General features: G+C 39.4%; 2 protein-coding genes across 3 annotated transcripts in view; one reads left to right on the top strand and one right to left on the bottom strand.

The window, feature by feature from the left end:
• Pcsk5 (proprotein convertase subtilisin/kexin type 5) overlaps positions 1–24,683 on the top strand; it is a 434,410-nt gene that overhangs the window by 347,186 nt on the left and 62,541 nt on the right. The gene's annotated exons all lie outside the window — the stretch shown is intronic.
• LOC114096602 (heterogeneous nuclear ribonucleoprotein A1-like) lies at positions 5,309–6,308 on the bottom strand. Its single transcript, XM_027940147.2, has one exon. It carries the CDS (start codon positions 6,291–6,293, stop codon positions 5,331–5,333), a length of 963 nt encoding a protein of 320 aa, XP_027795948.1. The 5' UTR covers positions 6,294–6,308; the 3' UTR covers positions 5,309–5,330.

Genomic DNA, 24,683 nt, shown 5'->3' with positions numbered 1-24,683 from the left:
TGAACTCAATTATGACCATATTTCTGATCCCTCTGTTGATCTCTCCAATAGAGAGATCTTTTCCAAGTTCCCTTTATTTGTAAATTGGTGGTAATACTTTTTCAGCTGACTGGTGTGATATCTGGTATGTATGCCTCTTTCTGCCTAGACATTAAATGACTTGAGAATAAGCTCTGTGACTTATATGCTCAGCTCCCATAAGATTTAACAGCATGCCCAAGATATAATAAATGCACAATTATTGTACAAATGTCCCTGACTTATGATGGTTTGATGTATAAAGTTTCAACATTATTTTGGTGTGAGGGTGGTACCTATTCAGTAGAAACTGAACTTAGGATTTTGAATTTTGCTCTTTTCCTGGGCTAGCAATGTGTGGTACAAAACTCTCTCATGATGCTGCTGGGCAGTAGCAGCAAACCGCAGGGCCCAGTCAGTCACGTGATCACAAGGTAAACAGCAAACACAGTATATGTTGCCAGTGTTTTCAGACACAGGTATTTAATAAATTACATACAACATTCAACAGTTTATTATGAAATAGCCCTTGTGCTAGATGATTTTGCCCAACTATAAGCTAATGTATGTTTTCTGTTTAAGTTAGGGCTTAGCTAAGTTAGGTAAGTTTAGGTTGGGAACTTTAAATGCATTTATAACTTAACATTTTCAGTTTAGAAGAAGTTTATCAGGAAGTAACTTCATTGTAACTAAAGGAACGTCTGGATGAATGTTTGGTGGATTGAATTTGAGAGTTATCCAAATTCAAAACAGAGATAAATGGCTTAGGAGCCCCAGGGATTTAGATTTTATGTTTTCTGTAATCAAAATTTGTATATGATCCAAGGAGAAGAGAAAAAAATATAGAAAAATAGGTGATTATTTTTTTCATGGAATACTAGAAAGATTTAAAGAAAACATGTATTTCATAATATTAATAAGAAAGTATATGAACTTAAAAGACACAAACAATTTACTGTTGATTTTATTGTGATTCTTCTTGTGAAGCAAAACATCATCCTTTGGAGAGAACTTAGCTTTATTCCATTTTAATAATGTAGATTTTTCTGCGGACCAAGTCTAGACCATCTCTAGAGGAATTAGAGAAGTAAAATCAGCTACTTTGAGACATTTTATCTCCAATATGTAATAAATAGTTATTGGGAACCTTGAGATATTTCCTGGGTTTTTTATTCCTTTCCAGATATTTCGTGCACTGTAGATTAATATTTGTCTTTTACGACTAATAATGAAAAACTCAAATTCCAGATTGATGGGCATTTTAATCTTATTCCAGGGTGGAGTTAGGTATTTGTCAATCCAAAAAAAGAGAAAGCTAAATCCACAACCAAAAAGTATTGTTTTGTCTGGAAGAAAATATTGAATTTGATATTCTAGGATGGAACAAGGGCGTTTTTATTATTACAGGGTTAGATTTCTTTATCAAGCTGTAAACAAACAGGATTTTTTATAATACTCTTATGTTTCAAGAGTATTTGATGTCAAATTCTTTGTCTTTTTCATCAGTGTCTTGAATGAAAATTTTAACAAAGATAAACTTAAGTATTCTAGACTGTATATTTTACTAATTGAGGGGGAAAGTAAATAGGGTAATTTTACCTAACTTTTTTACCTAATTTTTTTTAATCTAATTTTGCCTAATGTTTTTTAATTTGGAGAATGCAGTGATATTTATGACACTTAAGTTATAACCAAAGATTTGGGACCCATATCTATATCACCATTGACTTAATTATAAACTTTAATTCAAATTGCAATATGGCCTCTTTACTTCCTTACCTAATCAGTAAAATTAAAGATTACCATGCCTTTATTTTGACTCAGAAAGGGGTAATAAAAAAAAATCCATTAAGCTAGGTGTGGTGGCACACACCTGTAATCCCAAGCTATTTAGGAAGCTGAGGCAGGAGGATGGATTGAAAATTCAAGGCCAGCCTGTGCAATTCAGTGAGATTCTGTCTCAAAAATAAAATTTTAAAAATGAGATGGTATGCAGGTGTAGCTCAGTAGTTGATCCCTTGCCTAGCATTTGTGAGGCCCTGGGTTCTATCCACAGTACTACAAAAAAAGAGAAAAGAAAAAAAAAAAAAGGAGTTGAAAACCCACTAATGTTTGTTCATTGAAATGAAATAGTATGGAAAAGCATACAGAATTTTAAAAATTTAAGTAATTGAAAAAAAAAAAAAGTCATGTCAATTGAGTGACAAATAAAAGAACACACAGATACACCAAAAGAATTTAGAAAAAAAAGGAACTCCTGAGCCCTGAGGTGGTCGAACACAAACAATTTCCAGGAAGATGAGACCTGAGATGATCATTGGAGTTTTGCAAGGAATTTATAAAGAGGAAAAAGCTATCCTCTGGAGGGTCTTTCAACTTGGATAATGCAGGAAAAAAGGCTTGGAGGAAAAAATTTCTGCCATGGATTTTAGGATGTTAAATGTACTAATTTTACAGAAGAAATAGTAAATATTAGGGAATAGTCAAAGAGAAATTTGGAGATGTGGTTCAAAACCAAAATTTGAATTCCAGACTAATGAGTTTAAAAGTATTCTGTGACTTAAAGGAATAATTGTAGGTTCTTCATAAAATGAGGGGGGGTCTGTTGGGAGTATAGTGCTTGCCCAGCATGGGACTGTAGTAGATACACCAGTGAGAAGGTTCCTTGAGAAAGTTGGGCACGGTGGTGCAGCCTATAATCCCAGCGGCTTTGGAGGCTGAGGCAGGAGGATTGTGAGTTCAAAGTCAGCCTCAGCAATTTAGTGAGGCACTAAGCAACTCAGTGAGACCCTGTCTCTAAGTAAAATACAAAATTGGGCTGGGGATGTGTCTCAGTGACCCTGAGTTCAATCTTCAGTTCTTCCCCCCAACACTAAAAAAAAAAAAAAACTAACAGAGAAAGTCTGGTAAGAAGTACCTACAGCCTGATCTCAGTTGGTACCAGGAAGCTGTTGCGGAAAGCTCAGTCCTTGTCCCTGAAGCCAAAGGAAAAAGTCTTATTGTTTAGCTAGCAAAGGAGAAACACAGGGGACTCCTGTCCCAAAGGCTGAGAATCTGCCCATCAGCAGGAACAGGGGGCTGTTAAAGAGGTGATTCAAAGGCTACCTTCCGTGAGTTCTCTGTTGGAGTTGTAATTCACTTGTTAATTTGGGAGATAGTCATTTCTGAGATCTTCTGATACCATCCCCAAAGTCTAGATTCCTCAAGGACAGATAACTTTGCCTAAAAAGAGGATGAAAGGTAATCCTGTTTCCTCTGAGATTAGGGAGGGGGAGAGATTAAGGAGGAGCAGGGAGAAAGGAAGAGAAAGAAAAGTCCATTTTAAAAATAAGCTGCAGTGGCAGAACAGCAAGGGTTATATTCAATGCATAAAATGGACCAAGGTTACAAAGCTATGAAGAAAGAGAGGTGCTTTTTTAAAAAATCCCATTAAACAAACAGCCCCAAGCATAAGAAAAGAATTTTTATTATAATATGAGAATGCAAATTAAAACTACCATGAGATTCCATTTCTCACCTATCAGATTGGAAAAAATTCATGTTTGCTAGCTCTACAGGGAAGGCTTCAGAAAAGCAAGTACTCTTATTTCTTGCTTGTAAGAATACAGATAAACCACTGTGAAAGGACACTAGCAGTGTATATACATCTGCACAAAAGCTTTGACCTCACAATGCCTACTCTAGGATTTACCTGAGTACTCATCTTCACAAATTTAATACAGCATTCAGCACTCCCTTATCCACAGATTCCCAGTGGATGCCAGACACCACTAGGAGTACAGAACCCTTTAATTCTATGCCTTTTTCATCTTATTAAGCACTTATCATGCACAGTGGCTGTCACTTTTAGAGTTTGAGGTACAACAGCCAAACTACCACAAATCTCATTTTCCTTCTTCACAATTTCACAGATAGGAGGTTTCTTCTTACTTTAGATCTTAGCAACTTCACCATATGATTTTCTTTTTCTTCTGTTAAGTTTGCCTTTTCACTTAAAGGAAACACTTTACAGCAAATTGCCAGCATCACTACTCTTGAGCCTTTGGAGTGATTATTGAATAAAATAAGGGTTATTTGAACACAAGCACTGCAATACTGCAACAGTTGATCTAACATACAAAATGACCAGTAAGTGACATACAGGCTTGAACCGTACACAGCACGGGTATGCTAGACAGAGGCATGATTCACGTCCCGGGACCAAGCAGGCTGGCACTGACTGTGAATCACTGAGACTACAGGAAGCAAAGGCTTGTGTAAAGGGTGAGTAGAAAATTCACAGTGGTATTACTTGTGGTAGTGAATTATTGGGAGCAGCCTAAATATCTGTTGGCAGAAGACTGGTTGAATCAAGTAAGGCGCATGTATGCAATGGAGTTCCCAACGGGCATTTAAAGAACAAAGGAGATCCACATGAACTGAAGTAATTTCACACCACACACTGTTAAGTAGAAGGCAAGGTGCAAAAAGTATACAAAATAATTTTTAAAAAAGTATGTGTAACTACTTTTAAAATTTTATTTTTGTAAAAAAGAAAGGATAAATGAGAAATTGATGAAAATGGTGATCAATAAATAAGGAGTGAAGAAGATGGGAGATTTCTCTGATCATATCTCTTTATGTTGCTGAAAGCTCAGTCCTTTTTTTTTTTTTTCATTCCATTCAAGAGAATTAAATCGTTTATTGATTACACATGATAATGGATGATACACAAGCTTCATTCCCTTCTATTATTTATCTGGTACCATTATTCAATTTAGATATTACATAGGATATGCCAACAATCATTTTTATAACCAAATAATTCCATGATTGCTTGGGTGACCCTTTCATTTGTGAACTTCAGAAGGTCACAACTACACCAAGGTTTCTGAACCTGGCATCATCCTGAATGAATTCTAACTTCACTCTGTTGGGGAAGTTTTTACCAAGATGGCTTCAGAGTAGACTAAGTTTACACTTAGTCTACTGTTTAAAAAGACACACATTTATTCAGCGTCATGATCAGACTATTACATTTAGCAATCAACAGCATGGGTGCAAAGAAAAAAAAAGTCTACATTACAACCCTTTGTTGGAATGCTTTACACTTTCCACAGAACATAAAATAACCTGTTATACAATTAGTCACAAATACAGTCCTCGAGTTTTTTTGCCCATACACATGAGTATTGTCTAAACCATGTCTTCTTTGTAGCAGCTAGGCCCTGCCGCCACTGTGCTTGGCTGAGTTCACAAATCTGTTGTAACCTGTAGCTTCCCTGTCACTTCTCTGGCTCTCCTCTCCTGCTAAGCTTTGTTTCCTGGCAGTATTAAAACCTTCTGCCACTGCCATAGCTACTGCTGCTGCTGGAACCGCCATAGCCACCTTGGTTTCGTGATTTGGCAAAATATTGGCCTCCACCACCGTAAGGTCCAGAGCTTCTGCCTCCAAAGTTTCCACCCTTCATGGGTCCAAAATTCGATGACTGATTGTTGTAACTGCCAAAATCATTGTAGCTTCCACCACCTCCAAAATTGCTTCCATCATTACCAAATCCATTGTAGTCATCCCCGCTGCCACCATATCCACCACCACCACGACTGCCACCAAAGCCACCACGACCACTGAAGTTCCCTCCACGACCGAAATTGTCATTTCCACCAAAACCACTTCCACGACCACCACCAAAGTTTCCAGAACCACTTCGACCTCTTTGGCTAAATGAGGCACTAGCCATCTCTTGCTTTGACAGAGCTTTCCTCACTTCACAGTTGTGGCCATTCACAGTATGGTATTTCTGAATGACAATCTTATCCACAGAGTCATGGTCATCAAAAGTTACAAAAGCAAAGCCCCTTTTCTTTCCACTGCCTCGGTCAGTCATGATTTCAATAGCTTCAATTTTCCCGTACTGTTCAAAATAATCTCGTAGGTGATGTTCTTCAGTGTCTTCTTTAATGCCACCAACAAAGATCTTTTTCACAGTTAAGTGGGCCCCTGGTCTTTGAGAATCTTCTCGTGAGACAGCTCTCTTTGGTTCCACAACTCTTCCATCCACTTTGTGTTGTCTTGCATTCATGGCTGCATCCACTTCCTCCACAGTGGCATAAGTGACAAACCCAAAGCCTCTGGAGCGCTTGGTGTTTGGATCTCTCATTACCACACAATCCGTGAGTGTTCCCCATTGCTCAAAATGGCTTCTCAGACTCTCATCAGTTGTTTCAAAGCTCAGCCCTCCGATGAATAGCTTCCGCAGCTGTTCCGGCTCTTTAGGGGACTCTGATTTAGACATGATGGTAGCAAGAAGACAGACTTTAACGATGCTTTCTCGGCGGCGTCCACGGGCAGAAAAGCAAGCTCAGTTCTTTTCCCAATGCTAATCCAATAACAAGGACACAGGGGACTTCTGTCACAAGGGCTGTTATTCTATCCATCTGCAGGAACAGGAGGGCTTTTATAGGGGTGATTCAAAGAAAATGAGATTAGGGAGGAGAGACCAAGAAGGAGAAGATCAGGGAAAAGAAGATCAGGGAGATCAGGAAGGAGAAGATCAGGGAGGAGAAGTTTAAGGAGAAGAAGACTGGGGAAAAGGAAAAAAAAAAATGTAAGTTTCAAAGCCATAAGGGATATAGTCAAAGCATCAAGTGAACCCCTGTTACATTTATACAATCTTCATTTAAACCACGTGTTTAACATATTCATAACAAATGGCACAGTAATTTGTGTGAATGGTCTTCCCTTGGCCAAATTTGGGACAATTTGAGCACTGAAATGCTTTTTATGCAGAAATACAATACAATTAATTTTTAAAAACCTATGCATCAATAGTGGTGTTTAAAGAAGGAAAAGGAGGAGGGAGGGGAATAGAATAAAAAAGAAAGCTTTTTTTTCAGAAAAGTTTCAGTTGGCAAAGGAAAAAATTAGGAAATCATCATTTTGCATCCCTCAGTGTATTGACTCAAGGGAGAAACATTAAATTCCCAACATGTGCTAAAATCATTGGGTGGAAAATCGTTGGGCAACAGGATAATCACACAGACTTAAAGTACCACCAGAATTAATAGTTAATTACAATGGAGAGATTTGCTGATTACCAACTTCCACAAGTTATTACACTTAGCACCATTGTTATTAGCTCCATGCAACTTGGCACCGTGTCTCCTGATGTGATACATTAACAAGCAGATATATCATCAGGTATTCTTGACTAAAGCATCCAGACCAGTAATTTTCAACTGGGGACAATTATGACACCAAGGGACACTTATCAGTGTTTGGGGATTATTTTTATTGTCATGAATGAGAAGTTGTTACTAGTATCTAATGGTAGAGGTCAAGAATGGAATGCAGCTGCACCATGCACAGGAAAATATCCACAATAATCACCTGGCCCAAACCATCAAGAAGGCTGAGACTGAGAAAATCTTATTTTGCTTGAGGATAATCACAAGATAAATCCAGAGTTTGAGATATCTGTACAACTGGCCTGTAGTCAGAAAGAAAAATCAATATTATGGGGAAAATAATATTATGGGAAATTAAGTAGGTGAAAGGAGACAAATCTGACACACAGACAAATTTCAAATAATGCATTTAGGTACTCCTCTTTTAGGGAATTCTGAGCCTTACTCCCTACTTCTTAAGTGGGGGCTACACATGGTGACTTAGAGATTGCAATGGTGAACTCTACTAACACTGACTTAATAGAGCTGATCAAGGTCAACATCAACTAGTGGTAAATCTTACTAATGGTATACAGCCTCCATGCATATGCTAAGAATAGTGCTTTTTACCTCTGTGGTCTTCCATAGAAGTTGTGGCCCATCATTCCAGTCGCATCATGAGAAAAATGTGTGTCATATGCCATTTATACAAATCTCAATAAAGAGGTATTTTACAGAATGTTCCTCAAAACTAAGCTCATGACATGAGTGAGAAACTGTCACATCCAGGAGGAGCTTAAGAAGACTTGAGGGCTAAACAGAATGTGTTATTTCAGACGGGGTTCTGATACAGAAAAAAGACGCTAGGTAACCGCTAAAGAAGTCTGAATAAATGACTGTAGTTTATACAAATCATCTTAAAATTAGTTGAGGGGACTATTTAGGGCAGTTGAAAATGTCCTTTATCTTGATTATTGGGGTAACAACATGACTGTGTCCAGACAGGGCAAATGTTACACTATGAAAATAATATATCAATAAATCTGACTTTAAAAGAAAAGGCCTTCAATGTTAGAATGCACTCCATTAATGTCCCTTTCTTCCATCTTTGGATAGTATAACTAAAACAGTAACTTAATTGCTAGCATTTATTGAACAGTTACCAATATTCCATGTGCTATGCTACGTTCTTTAGTATATTACCTCCCTTAACTCTAAGAAGTAGTTATAATTATTGTTCTCACTTTGCAGATGAAGAAATCAAGCTCAGAACACTGAAGCACCATGTGTAAATTTATTAGACTAGTAACTGTAAGAACCAGGATTTGACCCAGGATAACCCAAGACTAACATTCATGAGTTTGATGACTTCTCTATCTATGCCACTTAATGTTTTTCCCTTCTGACTCCAGAGCAGAGAATTTTGCTTTTTGGAATAATAAAAAGGTAAAATAAGTCTTATTTCTGCCCCTTTCCTTAGCCATACACAGTACAGTCATTGTACTCTTTGGCTACAGCTTTGTGCCCAATGATATAACTGAATTTACCAATCAGACTAAAAATGTTCAGAATGGTCATGCAAATTAATTTGGTGTCAGTGGTTACCCAAAGCTATGAGCCTTCAGAGCCTACATCTGGAAGGTTCTTAGATGGAACAGAGCAGATGGGGAGATCTGCTCAGCAGCAAAACTGAGAAAGTAGACAAGCATGTTTTCAATCAGCTCTGGCTTTGTCCTCACCACTTTACTTCTCTCCAGTTCCATTCACCTCCATGAGGGACTCTTTTGCAGTATAGGAAAGGAATTTCTATCATAGGGGTCTGATTGGCCAGAGACACTCCTCTGCCCTCCACCATAACCCATGTGAAATCCAAGCTTCAGATCCTAGGTTGAGAGAACAAACCTCATTTACTTGCTACTCTCTCACTCTCCTATCAATAAAGATTGACACCCTAGTTCATGGAAGAAAAAGTATCGGAGACATTTGAGACATGAACTTCTCCCTTTAGTTTTCTATTGAAGCAGATATGCAGAGTTTTTGAATCACATGTTGTAATCCTAGATCATCATTTATTTTACTTTGTACTCATCTCCCACAGGACCCTTCCCACAAACTTTCAGAGAAACAAGAACAACATCAAACAGTTTGGGCACCTTCCAAACCAAAGGTGTTGTAGAATAAAATCTGTTCAAGCACAGTATCTCCTTTAAATTGGAAGAAAGTTGCTGATTCTAAAATTGGAACTCAGTAACATAGAGCCTTCTTTCCAGGGACCTGTGTGTCATGTGCCATTTAGCCAGCTTATAGTGCATGACCCCAGTGGCTACCCACCATCATCTCCAAGGATTCATGGGGAAGAGACATTCAAAATGCCTTTTTTCTGTGAAAGACCAAATATAGTCAGTTGCAGATGAATGTCTAGAATATAAATGCACTGTCAAAAGTTTGCTGAAGAGCCAGGTGTGATGGCACACACCTATAATCCCAGCGGCTCTGGAGGCTGAGGCAGGAAGATCCCAAGTTCAAAGCCAGCCTCAGCAACTTAGTAAGGTCCTAAATAACGTGGTGAGAAGCTGTTTCAAAATAAAATATAAAAAGGGCTGGGGATGTGGCTCAGTGGTTAAGCACTCTTAGGTTTAATCTCCTGTACAAAAACAAAACAAAACAAAACAGTTTACTGAAGAAAAGAGAGGCAAGCTCCACTTTAAAAAACATAAACTGATCATTAAAAATTATTTTTCACTAGCACCTTCCTCTCTCCCCATTCTCTAAAGGATACCTCATTTTCCAGGTGGGGTTTAAGAAGTTATAGAACCTTTTACAAAGAGAGAACAATGTTGAAAGACTTTGCAGTTGACATTTCCCAGTTTTTTGTCTCTCATTCATTTTGCACTTTTTCTTTAATTCATTTAGCAAATATTTATGACATACTTTTATGATTTCTGCTTTCCCATCATTTGTTCAATTTGTTCCACAAATAATAGGACTATTTAACCTAATATTTATCGAGCATCATCATTTACCTGGCATTTTGCCAACTCTTCCTGGAACTGATGTGCTTTCTTATCCACCATCCACCATTTTATAGATGGGGATACGGAGGATTAGAGAAGTAGCTGAAAATTGTCTAATTTTATGCATATGGAAAGTGATAGAGTAGTTTGAAAACAGTCAATTGTGAACAATCTTGTATAACTTTGTTCAACATTCTGCCTTCGCACAGGAAATAGTTGGCTTAGGAGCTCTTTATTATAAATACCTATGCATAAGGGTGGACAGGGTTGTGCTGTGGTGCTGTGGTAGTAGACAATCCCCAAATCTCAATTATTTGCAATAAAGTTTCATTAATCTCAAGCAACAGAAGTTTATTTCTCTCATGTTACACCTTCATCATGGATCAACTGAGAACTCCACTCTGCCTAGTCCTGAATTCAGGAAATGAGAGAGCAGCCACTGCCTTGTCACAGCGAGGCAAAGCACAGACAGCTCTTGAAGGTTTCTTTAGGATGTGGCACTTTGTAGCATCTGCTCACATATTTTTGGCCAAAGCAAGTCACATGATCATGCCCAAGATCACAGAGTGGGGAAGTATAGTCTCTCTCTCTCTCTCTCTCTCTCTCTATATATATATATATATATATATATATATATATTAGGGGGTTACTGGGGAAGACAGGGTCTCACTGGATTACTTAGTGCCTCGCCCAGGTTGAGGCTGGCTTTGAACTTGCGATCTTCCTGACTCAGGCTCCCATGCTACTGGGATTACAGGCATGTGCCACCAGACCCAGCTGTTGCTGGTATATTCTAAACTTTCAAGTCACATGTTTGTACATGAAACATAGCTGATCCTTCAGATTTGTGGGTTCTTCATCTATGAATTCAATCAACCATGGATTGAAAATAGTCAGGAAAAAAATGTGTTTGTGATAAGCATGTACATATTCTCCTGTCATTATTCCCTAAATGAAATAGTGTAAGGACTACTTATAACATTTATATCATATTAGATGTAAGTAACCTAGAGATAATTTAAAGCATATGAGAGGATTGCATGGGTTCTATACAAATATTATGCCATTTTATATAAGAAACTTGAGCATCCATAGATTTGGGGATCCATGGGAATTTCTGAAACTAACCTTTCTCAGATCTTCAGGGAGGGTTTAGCCACAAATGTGTGACCACTGAGCTTCACTGCAGGATTTCTCTCTGCCCCTCTGACCTTGCTAGTGTCCTGTTGAAGAAAGTCACTTTTTTATTTTTGTTTTAACTGACTGAATTTCCCAATACAGTTCCCAATGTATTCTGCCATCTCCCTTCTCTGTAAGGACTCAGAAAGGGGATCAGTGATCAATGCTGTGTGGCCAACACATAAACTGGTGGCTGAAAGGGCTCGCCCCTTCTTTTCTCCTGTTTTGCAAAGCTCCATCATGAGAGTAACAATGCTGTTATCTCTTGCTTTCATCTGCTGCCCAAAAAATGCATTGGCTCATAGGAGGCAAGTCTTGGGAATATGGAAAACTTTCTCTGTTTTTGAGTGAAGGTCAAGAAATATTTACTAAGCCTCTACATTAGGCTAAGAATGGGGACATAAAGATAAATAAGTTTTGTTCTCTGCTCCTAGAAACTCACATTAAATGGGACAGGCCAGTGTTTCTCAGCCCCAGAGTGTGCACTAGAATCACCTGGGGAGACATAAAATACTTTGCTGATACCCAATGCCAATGTTCCTTGTTTAATTGCTATGAAGCTAGGCTCAGGCATCCTATTTATTATTTATTTATTTAGGAGTTGAGCCCAGGGGATTTCTCCCATTAAACTACAGCCCTATTTCTTTTCATCCCATTTTATTTTTTAATTCGAGATAGAGTCTGACTAAGTTGTCCAGGCTGGCCTCAAACTTGCAATCCTCCTGCCTCAGCCTCCCAAGTCACTGGAATTATAGGCATGTACCATCAGGCCCTATAGGCACTAGCATTTTTAAGAAGCTCTCTGACTGATTCTAATGTACAGAGTTGAAAATCACTGGCTATGATGGATAAAATGTCAGATGATTTCAACATCATATTTTAAATATTTTTGTTGAGGATGGAAGCTGAAGCATAAGCAGATACATTATATCATAATAATTAGATCTTGTTCATTTCATGCTTGGTGCTTGGCTAGGTAGGCACTTTACAAACATGATCTATGCTCCTCAATATAACCCTCCCTATTCAAAATCCTTACTGTCATCTCATAGGTGAGACAACCAATGCCCAGGAACCTTATATAATTTGACCAGTTGCATAACTACCAAGTTTTATAGCCAAGTTCAAAAGTAGGACCACCTGGGTTCAAACCTACAAACCATCCAAATATTTGCAGTTTTTCCAGAGTAGACTGCACTTGTCCACCATTTTCCTAGACAATATATATATGAAAGCACAGAAAAGCACAGAAAGTTGACCTGCTGCATTTGTGTTGCTCCTGTAGACATTCTTTAGGTTCCTTAATTGTGCCTCCTAACATTTCCCTTGCTCCTTTTCCTATATTCTTATTCACATTCCTATTGTTTTGGGAGAGAAGGACACACTGGCAAGATAGCCTAAGTTCAATTCTAGAGCCATTAGCTCATCCTCTTGGCTCTTGGTGTTATTGTGCTATTTTCCCCTGGAGCCTGGTATCATCAAAGTTCCTCCTACTTGTTGTGTAACTGACCTGCGAAATTGAGCTGTGAGCCAAGTCTGTCTGGATCACGTAGGCTTGCAGAAAGAGAGCTGAGCCAAGTACTTCCAAAATAAACCTAGTTAAACAAAAGCGCAAAATGTGGTAAACCCAGCACACAAGAGGGAGGGGTTCAGAAAACTGTCTGCCATTCCTGAAAGCAAAGTGGGGTCTCCAACACTGGACTTCCCCTGTGTAGGGACAAGGATTTGGCTCTTACTGAAAAATCTAGAAACTGATAGGAATGTCGCTTTTGTGTGCTTTAGAATAAACTGGAAAACCATTACTAAGTTGCTTCCTTTCAGTGAAATATCTTCAAATTTTCTAAAATCCTTAGGCCACCAGGACCCCAACCTTTATCTATCAAGTTTAAACAAATCTAAGAATGCGACCATCAATGATGATGAGAACTTCAGAAACTTGGGTTTTACAGGAATGTGCAAAATGGGGTCCCAAACAGTATCTCTTCATCTTCGTCTTTCACCACGATGAAAATCTTGGACAAATCCCAATGACTACTTGTTTCTACATTCTATCCTGTTTTGTAAAGGGAACATAACAAAAGGTGTTTTCCTGTTACTTCCCTGTAGAGCCCTAGAGATTATAATGAAAATGAAAAAGACGACCAAATCTTGAGTTCTTCAAGAGAAAAGAACCATGAGTCTCTATTATTATTATTATTTTTTTGGTTGTTGGAGATGGACACAATGCCTTTATCTTATTTGTTTATTTTTATGTGGTGCTGAGGACAGAACCCAGTGCCTCATGCATGCTAGGCAAGAGCTCTGCCACTGAGCTACAGCCCCAACCGAGTCTCTATTGTTAAAAAATTAATTTCATTTGCCTTTTCTCCTTTCCAGCCTTTTCCTTTCCCATCCCATCTGCCATCATAAGGAGACTATTGGCATATCTGAGGCCACAAACACAACTTGTGTGCCATAGTGTGTGGAGCATGGGGTCTGTGACCAGGTAGGGCATCAGGAATTATCTATGGCTTTTGTGCCCATCGTTAGCTGTCCTAACTCCACTCCCCAACTCTCCATCTCCTTTTGCCAATGCCAAACTGTCATTTCATAGTCTTTTACCAGATGGTAGGAAGAGCTTCAAGCTCACTGGTTGAAGAGAGAAAAATTGATTTAACTCACTAAACAGACATCAGAATAGAGAGGAGCTGAGTGTGGGTGAGGCAGGAACGTCTGCACATTGATACCCAGCTGCTCAACAGGCTAGTCTCCAGCTGAGAGTTGGGCCAACAAAGAGTGTCTGTAAATTGCCTCTGTACCTCTAGAGCCCATAATTGTAGCTTTCCAAAAGTCAACAGGAGGGTAATTTGGTTGAAGCCCAAATTCATCCTTTCCACAAAGTCTTCCTGAGAATTCCCAGCAGGGAACCTTGGCTAGATCCTTCCCAATAGCCTTCTGCTCAACTTGCAGTACAACAGGCCAGCCCAGGGCATTATAGGAAGAATGGGAACGAATAGGCATCACAAGCTGAAGAAGGCAGTGGACTCAGGGACATGCTTCACTTATACCCAAATTGGCCAAGGACCGAGTTGAAGACTGAAAGACAAGTATCCATGCTGCCATCTCCAAATATACGTGATGTTCTCACTGATGATACTAGCATTCAGCCACTCATATCTCCAGGTTGTACTCGTTATCCCTGTGGAAGTGGAAGCACATCTCTCCTTGGGTTTGCTCTTGCCCTGATGACCCAACTGAATGGGAACTGTTCTCTCAGTGTTCTCATGGGCTTCCTGATCCTGGAGACTGTGAAACAAGGAGCTGAGAGTATCGCTGGTGTGTTAGCTTTCTTTTGCTGTGACAAAAATACCCAAGATAATCAACTCAAAAGGAAGAAAGATTTCTTTTAAGACACTAAAACTGACCCAAAGGCTCCATGTCATCACTCAAATATTGGGGTCATTTTAATCTAGAGTCAACATTTTTAGGGTGATTTATTTTTCTAGTGGAAATGCTAGATTTCTAGCAATTATTTGCTATAAAATAATCAAACCTTTTCCCTCCCAGCTATCTATGCCTATGGACATCTATAGAGACCAATGTTATTTCCCCCTCCCTCAAATCTTTTCCATAAAAATACTGTTCTGAGTGTTTATAAACTATCCTACTATTAGGAGAGACAAGTGAAAAATGTTTTGATTAACCAGGCAGGTAACCCAGGTGTTATGGCTGGGATCTTAAAAGTCCTCCACAGGCTCATGTGTTGAAGGCTTGGTCCTCAGCTGATGGTTCTGTTGGGAAGCAGTGGAACTTTTAGGAGGTGGGGCCTAGTGAGAGGAAGTTAGGCTATTTGGGTTGTACCCGTTAATGGGTTATTAGGACTCTGTCCCCTTCCTCTCTCTTTGCTTCCTGCCACTGTGAGGTGAGCAACTTCACTCTACTGCACATTTTCTGCCTTGCCACAGGCCCAAAGCCATGGGGCAAGGGACTGTGGACTGAAACTTCTAAAACTTTGAGCCAAAATAAATCTTTCTTCCTTTTAGGTTGATTATTTTGGGTATTTTTTCATAGCAAAAGAAAGATAACACACCAGGGATGCTCTTAGCTCCTTGTTTCACCGTCCCCAGGATCAGGAAGCCCATGAGAACAGTCCCCATTCAGTTGGGTCATCAGGGCAAGAGCAAACCCAAGGAGAGATGTGATACCACTTCCACAGGGATAACAAGTACAACCTGGACATGTGAGTGGTTGAATGCCAGAGTAGAAAAGTTTCTCCATCTCTCTAACCTCTAATTTGGACCAGAAAAGGCTGACAGCTTGATTTATCATCATGATGGAATTTTATGCCCTCAAATAATTGCTAGAAACCTAGCTGTTCCACTAGAAAAATAAATCACCCTAAAAATGTTGACTCTAGATTAAAATGACCCCAATATTTGAGTGATGACATGGAGCCTTTGGGTCAGTTTTGGTGTCTTAAAAGAGAAAGGAAGTTATTTTGAAGGGTTGCTTATTGGAAAGTCTAATACAATCATGCTAGCTGCCCAAGCCAATTGTAAAATTGCAGATTTATTGTGTTTAGCAGAAATGCAGTCTGTATGTTTGAAATATTATCCAAATGACCTGACTTCAACTTAGAAATCTTATATGAATTGAGACAAGTGAATTAGGGAGGACTTTTGCCTCCAGCACTAGAGGGTTTGTGAGAGGTGAATCAAGAACCATTTATAGTAGTGATAAAATACTATATTTAAGACTGTAAAAATCTGGCATACAGGGTCTCAGTTCAGAAGTAAATTCATTTTATATGCTTGACAAAGGAGCAACTGAAAACTTTTACAAATGGGAAGCATGACCTATTGAGATCTTAAAGATAAAATACGTCAACTGTTCTTTGGGACTAGGTATGGTAATTACACCCTCAAATGTTGAAATACAAATCAGAATCAAAGTTAGTAACTGCTCAACTTTACCACAGTACAAATGGCTAACGACAGTTACCCAAAGCCATTGTCCAAGTGTCACATTATGTACTCAAATATGCATTAATGGGATAGGCCCCTTGAGAACATAGAAAGTGACAGGGGAAAGCATCAGAGTCTCGCCCAATTGACAGAACACCTTGTCTGATGGGACATTATGCTTTTGCTTTGCCAAGAAGCATATTTCATTTGGGAATCCTATGTCTGCTTCGAACCAGAAGTAGCTAGAACTACTTCCAATAATGCCTGACAACTGACAGATATGTGCATTAACCAAGAGATTCTTATTAACTTTAGTCCCCTACACATCTCTGACCTCATCAGAGTGACCACCCCTCTGCTCACCCTTACTCTCCAGCTACTTAGAAGGTCCTGGTCTTGATAACCTCCAGCCCATTCTTGTCCAAGGCCTCTGCACTGGCTGTTGCCTCTACCTGGAATGCTTTTCCTAAGATATTAATGTGGCTGAGATATAATGTGGCTGTCTCCTTCTTGTCATCCCATCTCAGTTTAAATATCATTTCCTAAAAGACTTCCTCACTGCACCAAACCCAGCCTCCCTCTCTCTCTCTCTTTCTACACATACACACATACACACACACACACACACACACACACACCAATCATCCAACTTTAATCCTGGCAGATTGTATGCAATTATCTGACATTTAAATTTTTTATTGACTTTTTCAATTCGTGTGCTGTATTTCTTCCCTCGTTTATAATGTAATTTCCATGCAGGGAGAGAATTCATCTCCTATACTTACTACTGTATAATCTACACATGGAGCCACGCTCACCACACATACGTGCTCCACTGTAATTTTTAAACATGTAAATGGTAGAGTCTTGAAAGGTGAATCTTTGATGAATGGTTTGAAGGAGCTCACCTTACTTAGGGCAGTCATTTGGTACTAGTCCTTCACATCCTCATCTTAAAGCCGCAGGTGCTGGCTGGGAGGATGGGTTGCCACCCTTGCCTTCCTACCAGCCCCTACACCCAGTTTAGCCAGGACAGCTTTACTTTTATGTTTCGTCCTTTATCAGGCATTTGATCTAAGGGAAGGAATGATTAGCACTGGGTGTCCACTTACGCCACATGATTTTCTTCTGATTTACAATTCCATCTAATACCTATCTTATCATGCCTGCCCACTTTTTCAGGTGTTTGGAATGATGGCTTTCAAAATTATCATAAAGACAGAAAATTTCTTCAAACTTCCCGTTAGATACATTAAACGTAAGCCCTGATCAAAGAAAGTACAATATTTAAGTAATCTGCCAGTTGTAGATGATACTGGAATGGCAGCATAAGGCTTAGAGATATCCATCTAGTCAGCTGAATATATTTCCTCAAAAATGTGACAAAGCTGTAAGTAAAACTATTAGGTGAATAAATAGTCAATCATAAAAATAATGACATGTACTTAATAGTATGCAGACACCACTGGCAGGAATGGGCCCAAAGGAAGAATCACAGTGGCTTGGGTAAATCTCAGGTGTCCCCAGGTGCTTCTCATTAAGCCCTTTCACAGTATTCGTAAAGAACCTCTGTGTTCATGGTGGTATTTTTATGGAAACTAAATCCTATTCCCTTTTGTTTACGTGCCAAAATACACGAACCTTTTGTAGTCAAACTTGTCCCCACCTGCTTCTATCATTATTAAAATTTTAGAAAATACTGGAGACTCCTAACATGTATCCATGCTTAGGAAAATTGCCTCATCGTCAAGAGCAAACACTCGCACACTGTTCCATCTATCGTTCAGTGTGTCTCAAGAACCAGGAGTGAAAGTAACAATGGCCTTCTGGCAAGGCCAGTGGTTTCCCTCAAAGCACAGAAAAAAATGCTGAGCAGTCTCCTGATGCAATTTTTGACCATTAGAAAGACTGGGAGATGCTCTCTCATTGAATCTGTTTGGACTAATGACTTAGCCCATCTGGAGCACAAAAGCTTTAAACCTAAGAAAAGAGACAGTGAGGCTTCCTTGCACCTTCCCCATTCAGAGGAGTTAATAAGGGAAAATGCTGAATTACTATGATTACCCGTGACTTGAAAATAGCTTATCACCTGCCAACGTGAATGAAGGCCCCTGGAGGGTTGCAAAATGCCAGGAAGAACAATGGCCCTGGAGACAGCATCTTTGTGGTGTCTGAGAGGCACACACCAGACAGCAAAACAGCCGACCCCATAAAATGCAGCTCTTATTCTAAGTGAACCCTGAAAATCAGTCCTGGGGTGTTTCCATGCCATAGAGAAGGAGAATAGAAGAGCTTTCACAAAACAATCAGGCCCATAAAACTTGAAATGAAGGAGAGAGATAGCCAGCAATTATCCGAAAGAATCATATACTACGCAAGCAGCCAATTTGAGGTATTTCGGGATGGGGAAAACTCTCCTCAAATTTGGCAGATAATTGTCAGCCCGCTGTCTACTTCATGTGTTATTGTGTAGACTTAATCACACTGTGAAATCCCTCTTGTCTTCAGACCTAAGTGCCACTGGAATGCTGTTAGAGTGGTCACATGAGGTTCATTAGGAGGAAGAGCTTGGCTTTGTCAAGCCTGGGTCTTTGGCTGACCCTCGGAATCCTTTCTCCCTTATCACAAAGCTCCTGTGTTAAGGCCATTGTAGATGCTCACGCATCTCCCAGCCCACAAGACATAATATCTCAGTGGTGGCCTGACTCATTGGCAGGTGCTAAGCTTTTATTTTTATTATTAGAAATGTTTGTTTCCTCATGAATCATTTAAATTAACTATTACCACAGCCTGAGTGGCGATGGCCAACTTTTCTCTTTATTTACTGTAACTTCAAAACAACTAGAATTTATTTGTGAATTTTTGTTCTCTTGGAGAATGAATACAATGAGAAAGGGCTCTCAAAAATTGAAGAGGATAGGCTTTTTTGTTCAGTAATGCATTGCCCTCCCTCCTCAAAGTCCACACACACATGTGTGAGCACACGCACATGCTCAACTCCCACAAACACACAGGTGCATGCTTCTGGGCCGCCTTTGCCCAAGGTGTTCTAACATGGACCTGGAGGGTGGATAGACTGATTTATGCCAGAGACCATGACATGTACTATATTAATTGATGGGAAAGCAAATAATGTGAAATTATTTCCATCTTTCATTGCCTTCTCTAGATAAACCAGCTTTGTTCTCATCTTTGTGCTGCTTCTAATGTACTTCTCAGACTCTGAATTCCTAGCTCTCAGATGAACATATTACATTAGAATGATCTTCAAAGTGCCTATGTTTGGAGAACTGAGTGCTGAGAGGATCTTTTCATTTTTCTCCGCCATCCCACCCCACACATATTCACACACACACACATGTATCATGTGGAGACGTTATTTCTTCATCACGGAGATAAGAATTCCCTTCTTATTCTAAAAAATACTGAGTTGTTGTCTTTTGGGTTTTTGTTTTGTTTTGTTTTGTTTGTTTGTTTGTTTTTAAGACAAATATTGTATTGTTACCCAAAGCAAACCGGCCCGGATATGTATAGCTCTCAGCCATGGACAGTGTAAAACGTAATTCCTGATTACCTCATGTGTACCCCACTCTGTCAGATAAAGAAACATAAAAGACATAGTTTTGATCAAATAACTAGAAGCACTGGGCTAATGGCCAGTAAGATCGCATTTATTTCTCAAGCTACTGCTAATTGGCTGTTCGGCTTTAGTTAAGTCCCTGAAAATTTCTGGATCTCAGTTTCCTGTATCTGTAAAACTTGGGGAGAGGTAGAAATTGAACAAGATCAAGGGTGGTCAATTCAAGTATGTACTGGCATGTACCAAGGTTAAGTGGGCCAGCTGGGAACTGAGGCCCACAGTAATATCTCGGTTGGCAGGAGTCATTTGTTACTCAGTCCCAATCCATTATTGCATGCAAAACTTGAAGTTATCCAGACTTTTGTGATTTTTTTTTGATTGTTATTTGGTGCTGGGGATTAAAGTGAGGGACTCATGCATGATAAGTATGCACCCTGCTGCTGAGCTATACCCCATAGCCCAAATCTTTTGATTTATTTAAACATAGTGCGGGTCAGTCAACATTGTGCTGGCCAAACAAATCATTCCTGAAAACTAGATTCCAGTCAGTCCCTTACAGACAGTGGAACTCTCAGGTCTTGCCTTCCCTTCTGTGGATGGCATGTAGGGTCAGACAGCAATTGATATACAAACCGCATATTCAGAGGAGTGTATATAACACAGGGAAGATGGTCACTAAGTCCTTCAGTCTACCAAATAATTACAACATGTACTGATCATTCATCACAGTTTCAGCAGCTCCAAGTGCCACTAGTGAAAACTGAGATGAGATTGCAAACTTCTGAGAAGGAGACACTCAAAAAGAACATTAAAGGAAACAAAGCTCATTTTTAACTACAGGACATTTCTAGCCCATGGAAGAACAAATGGAAAGAACAAAATGGAAGGATTTCTGTATGATTTACCATACAACTCTGGAGACTTAGCAAAGCCTCCTATAGCTGTAAGAAATAAAAGCCTAGAAGTACAGAGAAAAGGACAATCAAAACATGCTGTGTGTTCCACACAAGTCATCAAATAACACGGGAGAAAATGCACAGTGATAAAAATACACCGAACGCAGCAAAACTCTCAGATCAAGACAAACATTTTTGAAGAAAACCCCACTTCCAAACTTTGTGACGTTTTTAAAAGGTGGAACAATAGACAAAGGCTCCAAAGCTAGGAGGAAAGGATAGATTCTCTGGCTGGTGCCTCCTGATTAATGAGTAGAAAGTGATCCAGTTGCTATAGCAACTTGAAGATACACAAAAGAAAACATCACTTCCTTAAAATATGCCGGATGATGAATAGGCAGAGTCTTTCAAAATATCTCTGTAAAAATATGAGCAACTTTTTTTAAAAGAGCAAAGCATACAGGATGGCTGTTAGATTTTTTCTGTTTTTCAGATAACAGGATTTGTTTACATAAACTCTGGTTTGCTTACACAAACCAGCAGTTTGGGCAAAAAGTAATGACCAGAAAATATGTCTTTTGGAGAATAAAATTTTGTTTTTCAGCAGTTTTGTTTCTGTTTAAGCAACAAAGGAGATAAATGGATGTTGTCCTGTTTTCCTCTTTTTTTCAACAATATCTTTACTTGGAGAATTTCCTTGGATGCTGAGTATGTGAACCCCAAAAGACAGGAAATGAAAGGTTATGCTTGCTGCAACCTTCCCTTGTCTGTCTGAATAGAGAAATAATAAAAGATATGATTTTGGTGGGACTGAACACCCAGTCCTCTTGGCTCCTCTAGCCTGGCTCCTGCCAGAAATGGGCACTTATTTCAGAGTCTAAAGGATTGTTCTGTTTTGCAACAGGCTGTTTAGCTTTGGCAAGAATCCTAAAAAGATTAGAGATGCAAAGCAAGGTCTTGAGATGAAAACTGCAATGATTAACTAACCTGGAGATCCCATAAGTGGGGGACAGAGGGTCGTTAATTTAATGATTTGGGTAACTGTTAGTGCAAGGCTGTTGACATCAGGCCCAGCTGAAAGGTCCCAAGGCCTATAGCCTAGACAGATGTTCTTTAGCTGAAAATGTGATATGAGCCTTTGTTAATCAGTAGGAGGTCAGTGATCTTGAATAGCATAATAAGCCTGCATGGTATAGGTTTTTTAGTGCAAGTATGTGAATATTCTTATTAAGCAAGAAAGTGTAATCTTAAATAAAGGCTATACTGACAAGAGATGGAGAAATCACTTGAAATTCAGGGGAGCAGAAGTTCTCAAATCTGCATTCTTTGTGATGTTAGACAATAATTGAGTGTTTAAATCAGTTTTTTTTTTTCATTGCTATAAGAAAATACCTGGGGCTGGGTACTTTATAAAAAAAAAAAAAGAGGTTTGCCTAGCTCCTAGTTTTGGAGATCAGAAGTCCAAGACTAGGTGGCTTCAATGATTTGTATCATAGTAGGAGTTCATGAGAAAGGTAAATGGTAAATCAAATGGTAAAGCAGGAAGCCAGAGAGTGGGGAGAATGCTGCTTTATAACTCACTCTCTTGGGAACTAATCAGGGTCCTAAGAAAATGAAGTTTATCTATTTGAAGGGCAACATATCCAATGACTTAACCACCTCCCACTAGTCCCCACTTGTTAAAGGTTCCACCACCTCTACACCTTAATTCAGTATGACCTCATCTTAATTTGATTGCACATGCAATGACCCTGTTTTCAAGTAGGTTCATTCAAGGGTTGCACCCATAGGAACCAGGTATTAATACTGGAAACTGTCTTTTGTGACATAATTTTATCCACAAGTTAGTTACCAAGTCATTTCTACTTTCTAAATATTTTTCACTCTGTCTAAATCTACCCATCTCAGCTACAACCATGCATCACTGAACAATGAGGAGAGGTCTGAGAAGGGGATCACTAGGTGAATTTGTAGTTCTGGGACCATCCTACCATGTGCTTACACAAACTAAGATGGCTATGACATCACTAGGCAATATAATCTCATGGGACCACCATTGCGTGTATTATCCCTCATTGGCCAGAACGTCATTATGAGGTACCTGGCTTGGCTACACCTTAGTTCAGGCTGCTGGCGTACTTCTCTTGGATACAGCAATGATCTTCTAATTAATCTCCCTAATTCCAATCTCTTTTGACTCTCTCACATCTCCAAATCCATTCCCTACACTATAATTATGTTGTTGTTTCTAAAAGGTGAACCTGACGGTGGCAGCTGCCTACAAATCTAAAATGATTAACCATGGCCCTAAGTGAAATCCCTACTCCCAAGCATGACATAGAAACTTCTTCATGGTGCAGCGGCTGGCCTCATCAGCCTTCCTCTCCCATCTCTTCTTGCTTCCTCAGGACCCAGCATCTATTCTTTACTCTAGCTCTCTCAGGCTCTTTGCAATCCACCTTGGTGCTTTTACCGTCCTTCTATTTTCAGTCATGTATGTTTTAAGTTGAGGGCAATTATGCTGTATTTTGACAAGCTCTTGATGATCACTCTACAGTTTCATCAAGAAGAAACTCATGAGCCTTTTTTTTGGGGGGGGGGGGCGGTACCAGGGATTGAACTCAGGGGCACTCAACCATTGAGTCGCATCCCCAGTCCTATTTGTGTCTTGCTTTTGCTGACGCTGGCTTTGAACTCACAATTCTCCTGCCTCAGCCTCTGGAGCTGCTGGGATTTTAGGCATGCACCACCGCAAACCAGCTCATGAGCTGTAAAGGAATTTTCTCCATAGGTTTAGCTCTCTCTCTAGCTTCAGGCTTTTCCACATGAAACAACTTTCTCTCCTTTTCCACTCTCTCTCTCTCTCTCTGTCCTCCCTGTAATTTATCTTTCAGGTCTCAGCCAAGCCTTTGCTGCTTCAAGGGACTTCTCTTTAACTGACACCTTCACTATCCTGTGCCTCCCCTACACACACACACACACACACACACACACACACGTCCCACCTTACTTATTGCTCTATTCTCTTCTTAGCAAATTGTTCATGATTCTGTTAGTGACACTGACCATACACTGTCCCTTGCAACATCTTTTTATTTGCTGCATTTTCCCCAGGCCCTAAGTTCCGTATTGTACTAGGAACATGTCACCATTGTATCCCTAATATATAATAGGGTTCAGAATATATTTGAGGAAGGAATGAATTCATGTGGAGCATAACACTAGGAACAATGGTTGCATATTTCCTTACTAGGGCACATCATTCACTGTATCCCCACCAGGGACGATCTTTACAAAATTTATTGGAAGCTCAGGGGAAAAGATACATTCAATCAGGAGAACTAGATGACTCAAATCAAACAAAATGCTTAGTGCCCTCACTTACAACTGTTGCCGAGGGCCTTGGACCTAAGTTTTCCCTTCTGGGTTTTTTATTTCATGCCCTTCATCAACCTTTCAAAGGATTTTAATGTTCTTTCATCCACCAAATCTTCAAGTCTTTTTCTCAAAGTGTTTTCTTTCTTATTGCATACTTTATCCCTGAATCCTTCTCCAGAAGCTAATGATTATTTTCTTGGGTATTCTGCAATTTCTTTGTGATGGGTCTTCATATTATTTTTTAAATTAATATAATCATAATAATGATATTATTTGTGCTCCTTCCTGGAACCAATAATTGATGTATTTTAATGATTCTGGAAAATTCTCAGGCATTCTATTCTCTTTGAATATTGACTCATCCTATTCTCTAATTCTCTCTTTTAGGAACTTTGTCATTTGTTAGACCTTATCGTTCTAACTTTTTGTGTTTTAACCATGCTTTCCCGCATTTTTTTATGTTGGTGTTTTGTTGTTGTTGTTTGTTTGTTTGTTTGTTTTTACTTTGTACCAGGGATACTTTATCACT

The sequence above is a fragment of the Marmota flaviventris genome, chromosome 13 (assembly GCF_047511675.1).
Source record: "Marmota flaviventris isolate mMarFla1 chromosome 13, mMarFla1.hap1, whole genome shotgun sequence".
Classification (NCBI taxonomy): Eukaryota; Metazoa; Chordata; class Mammalia; order Rodentia; family Sciuridae; genus Marmota; species Marmota flaviventris.
The sequence above is the reverse complement of the archived record's forward strand: the minus strand, read 5'-3'. Positions and strand labels throughout refer to the sequence as shown.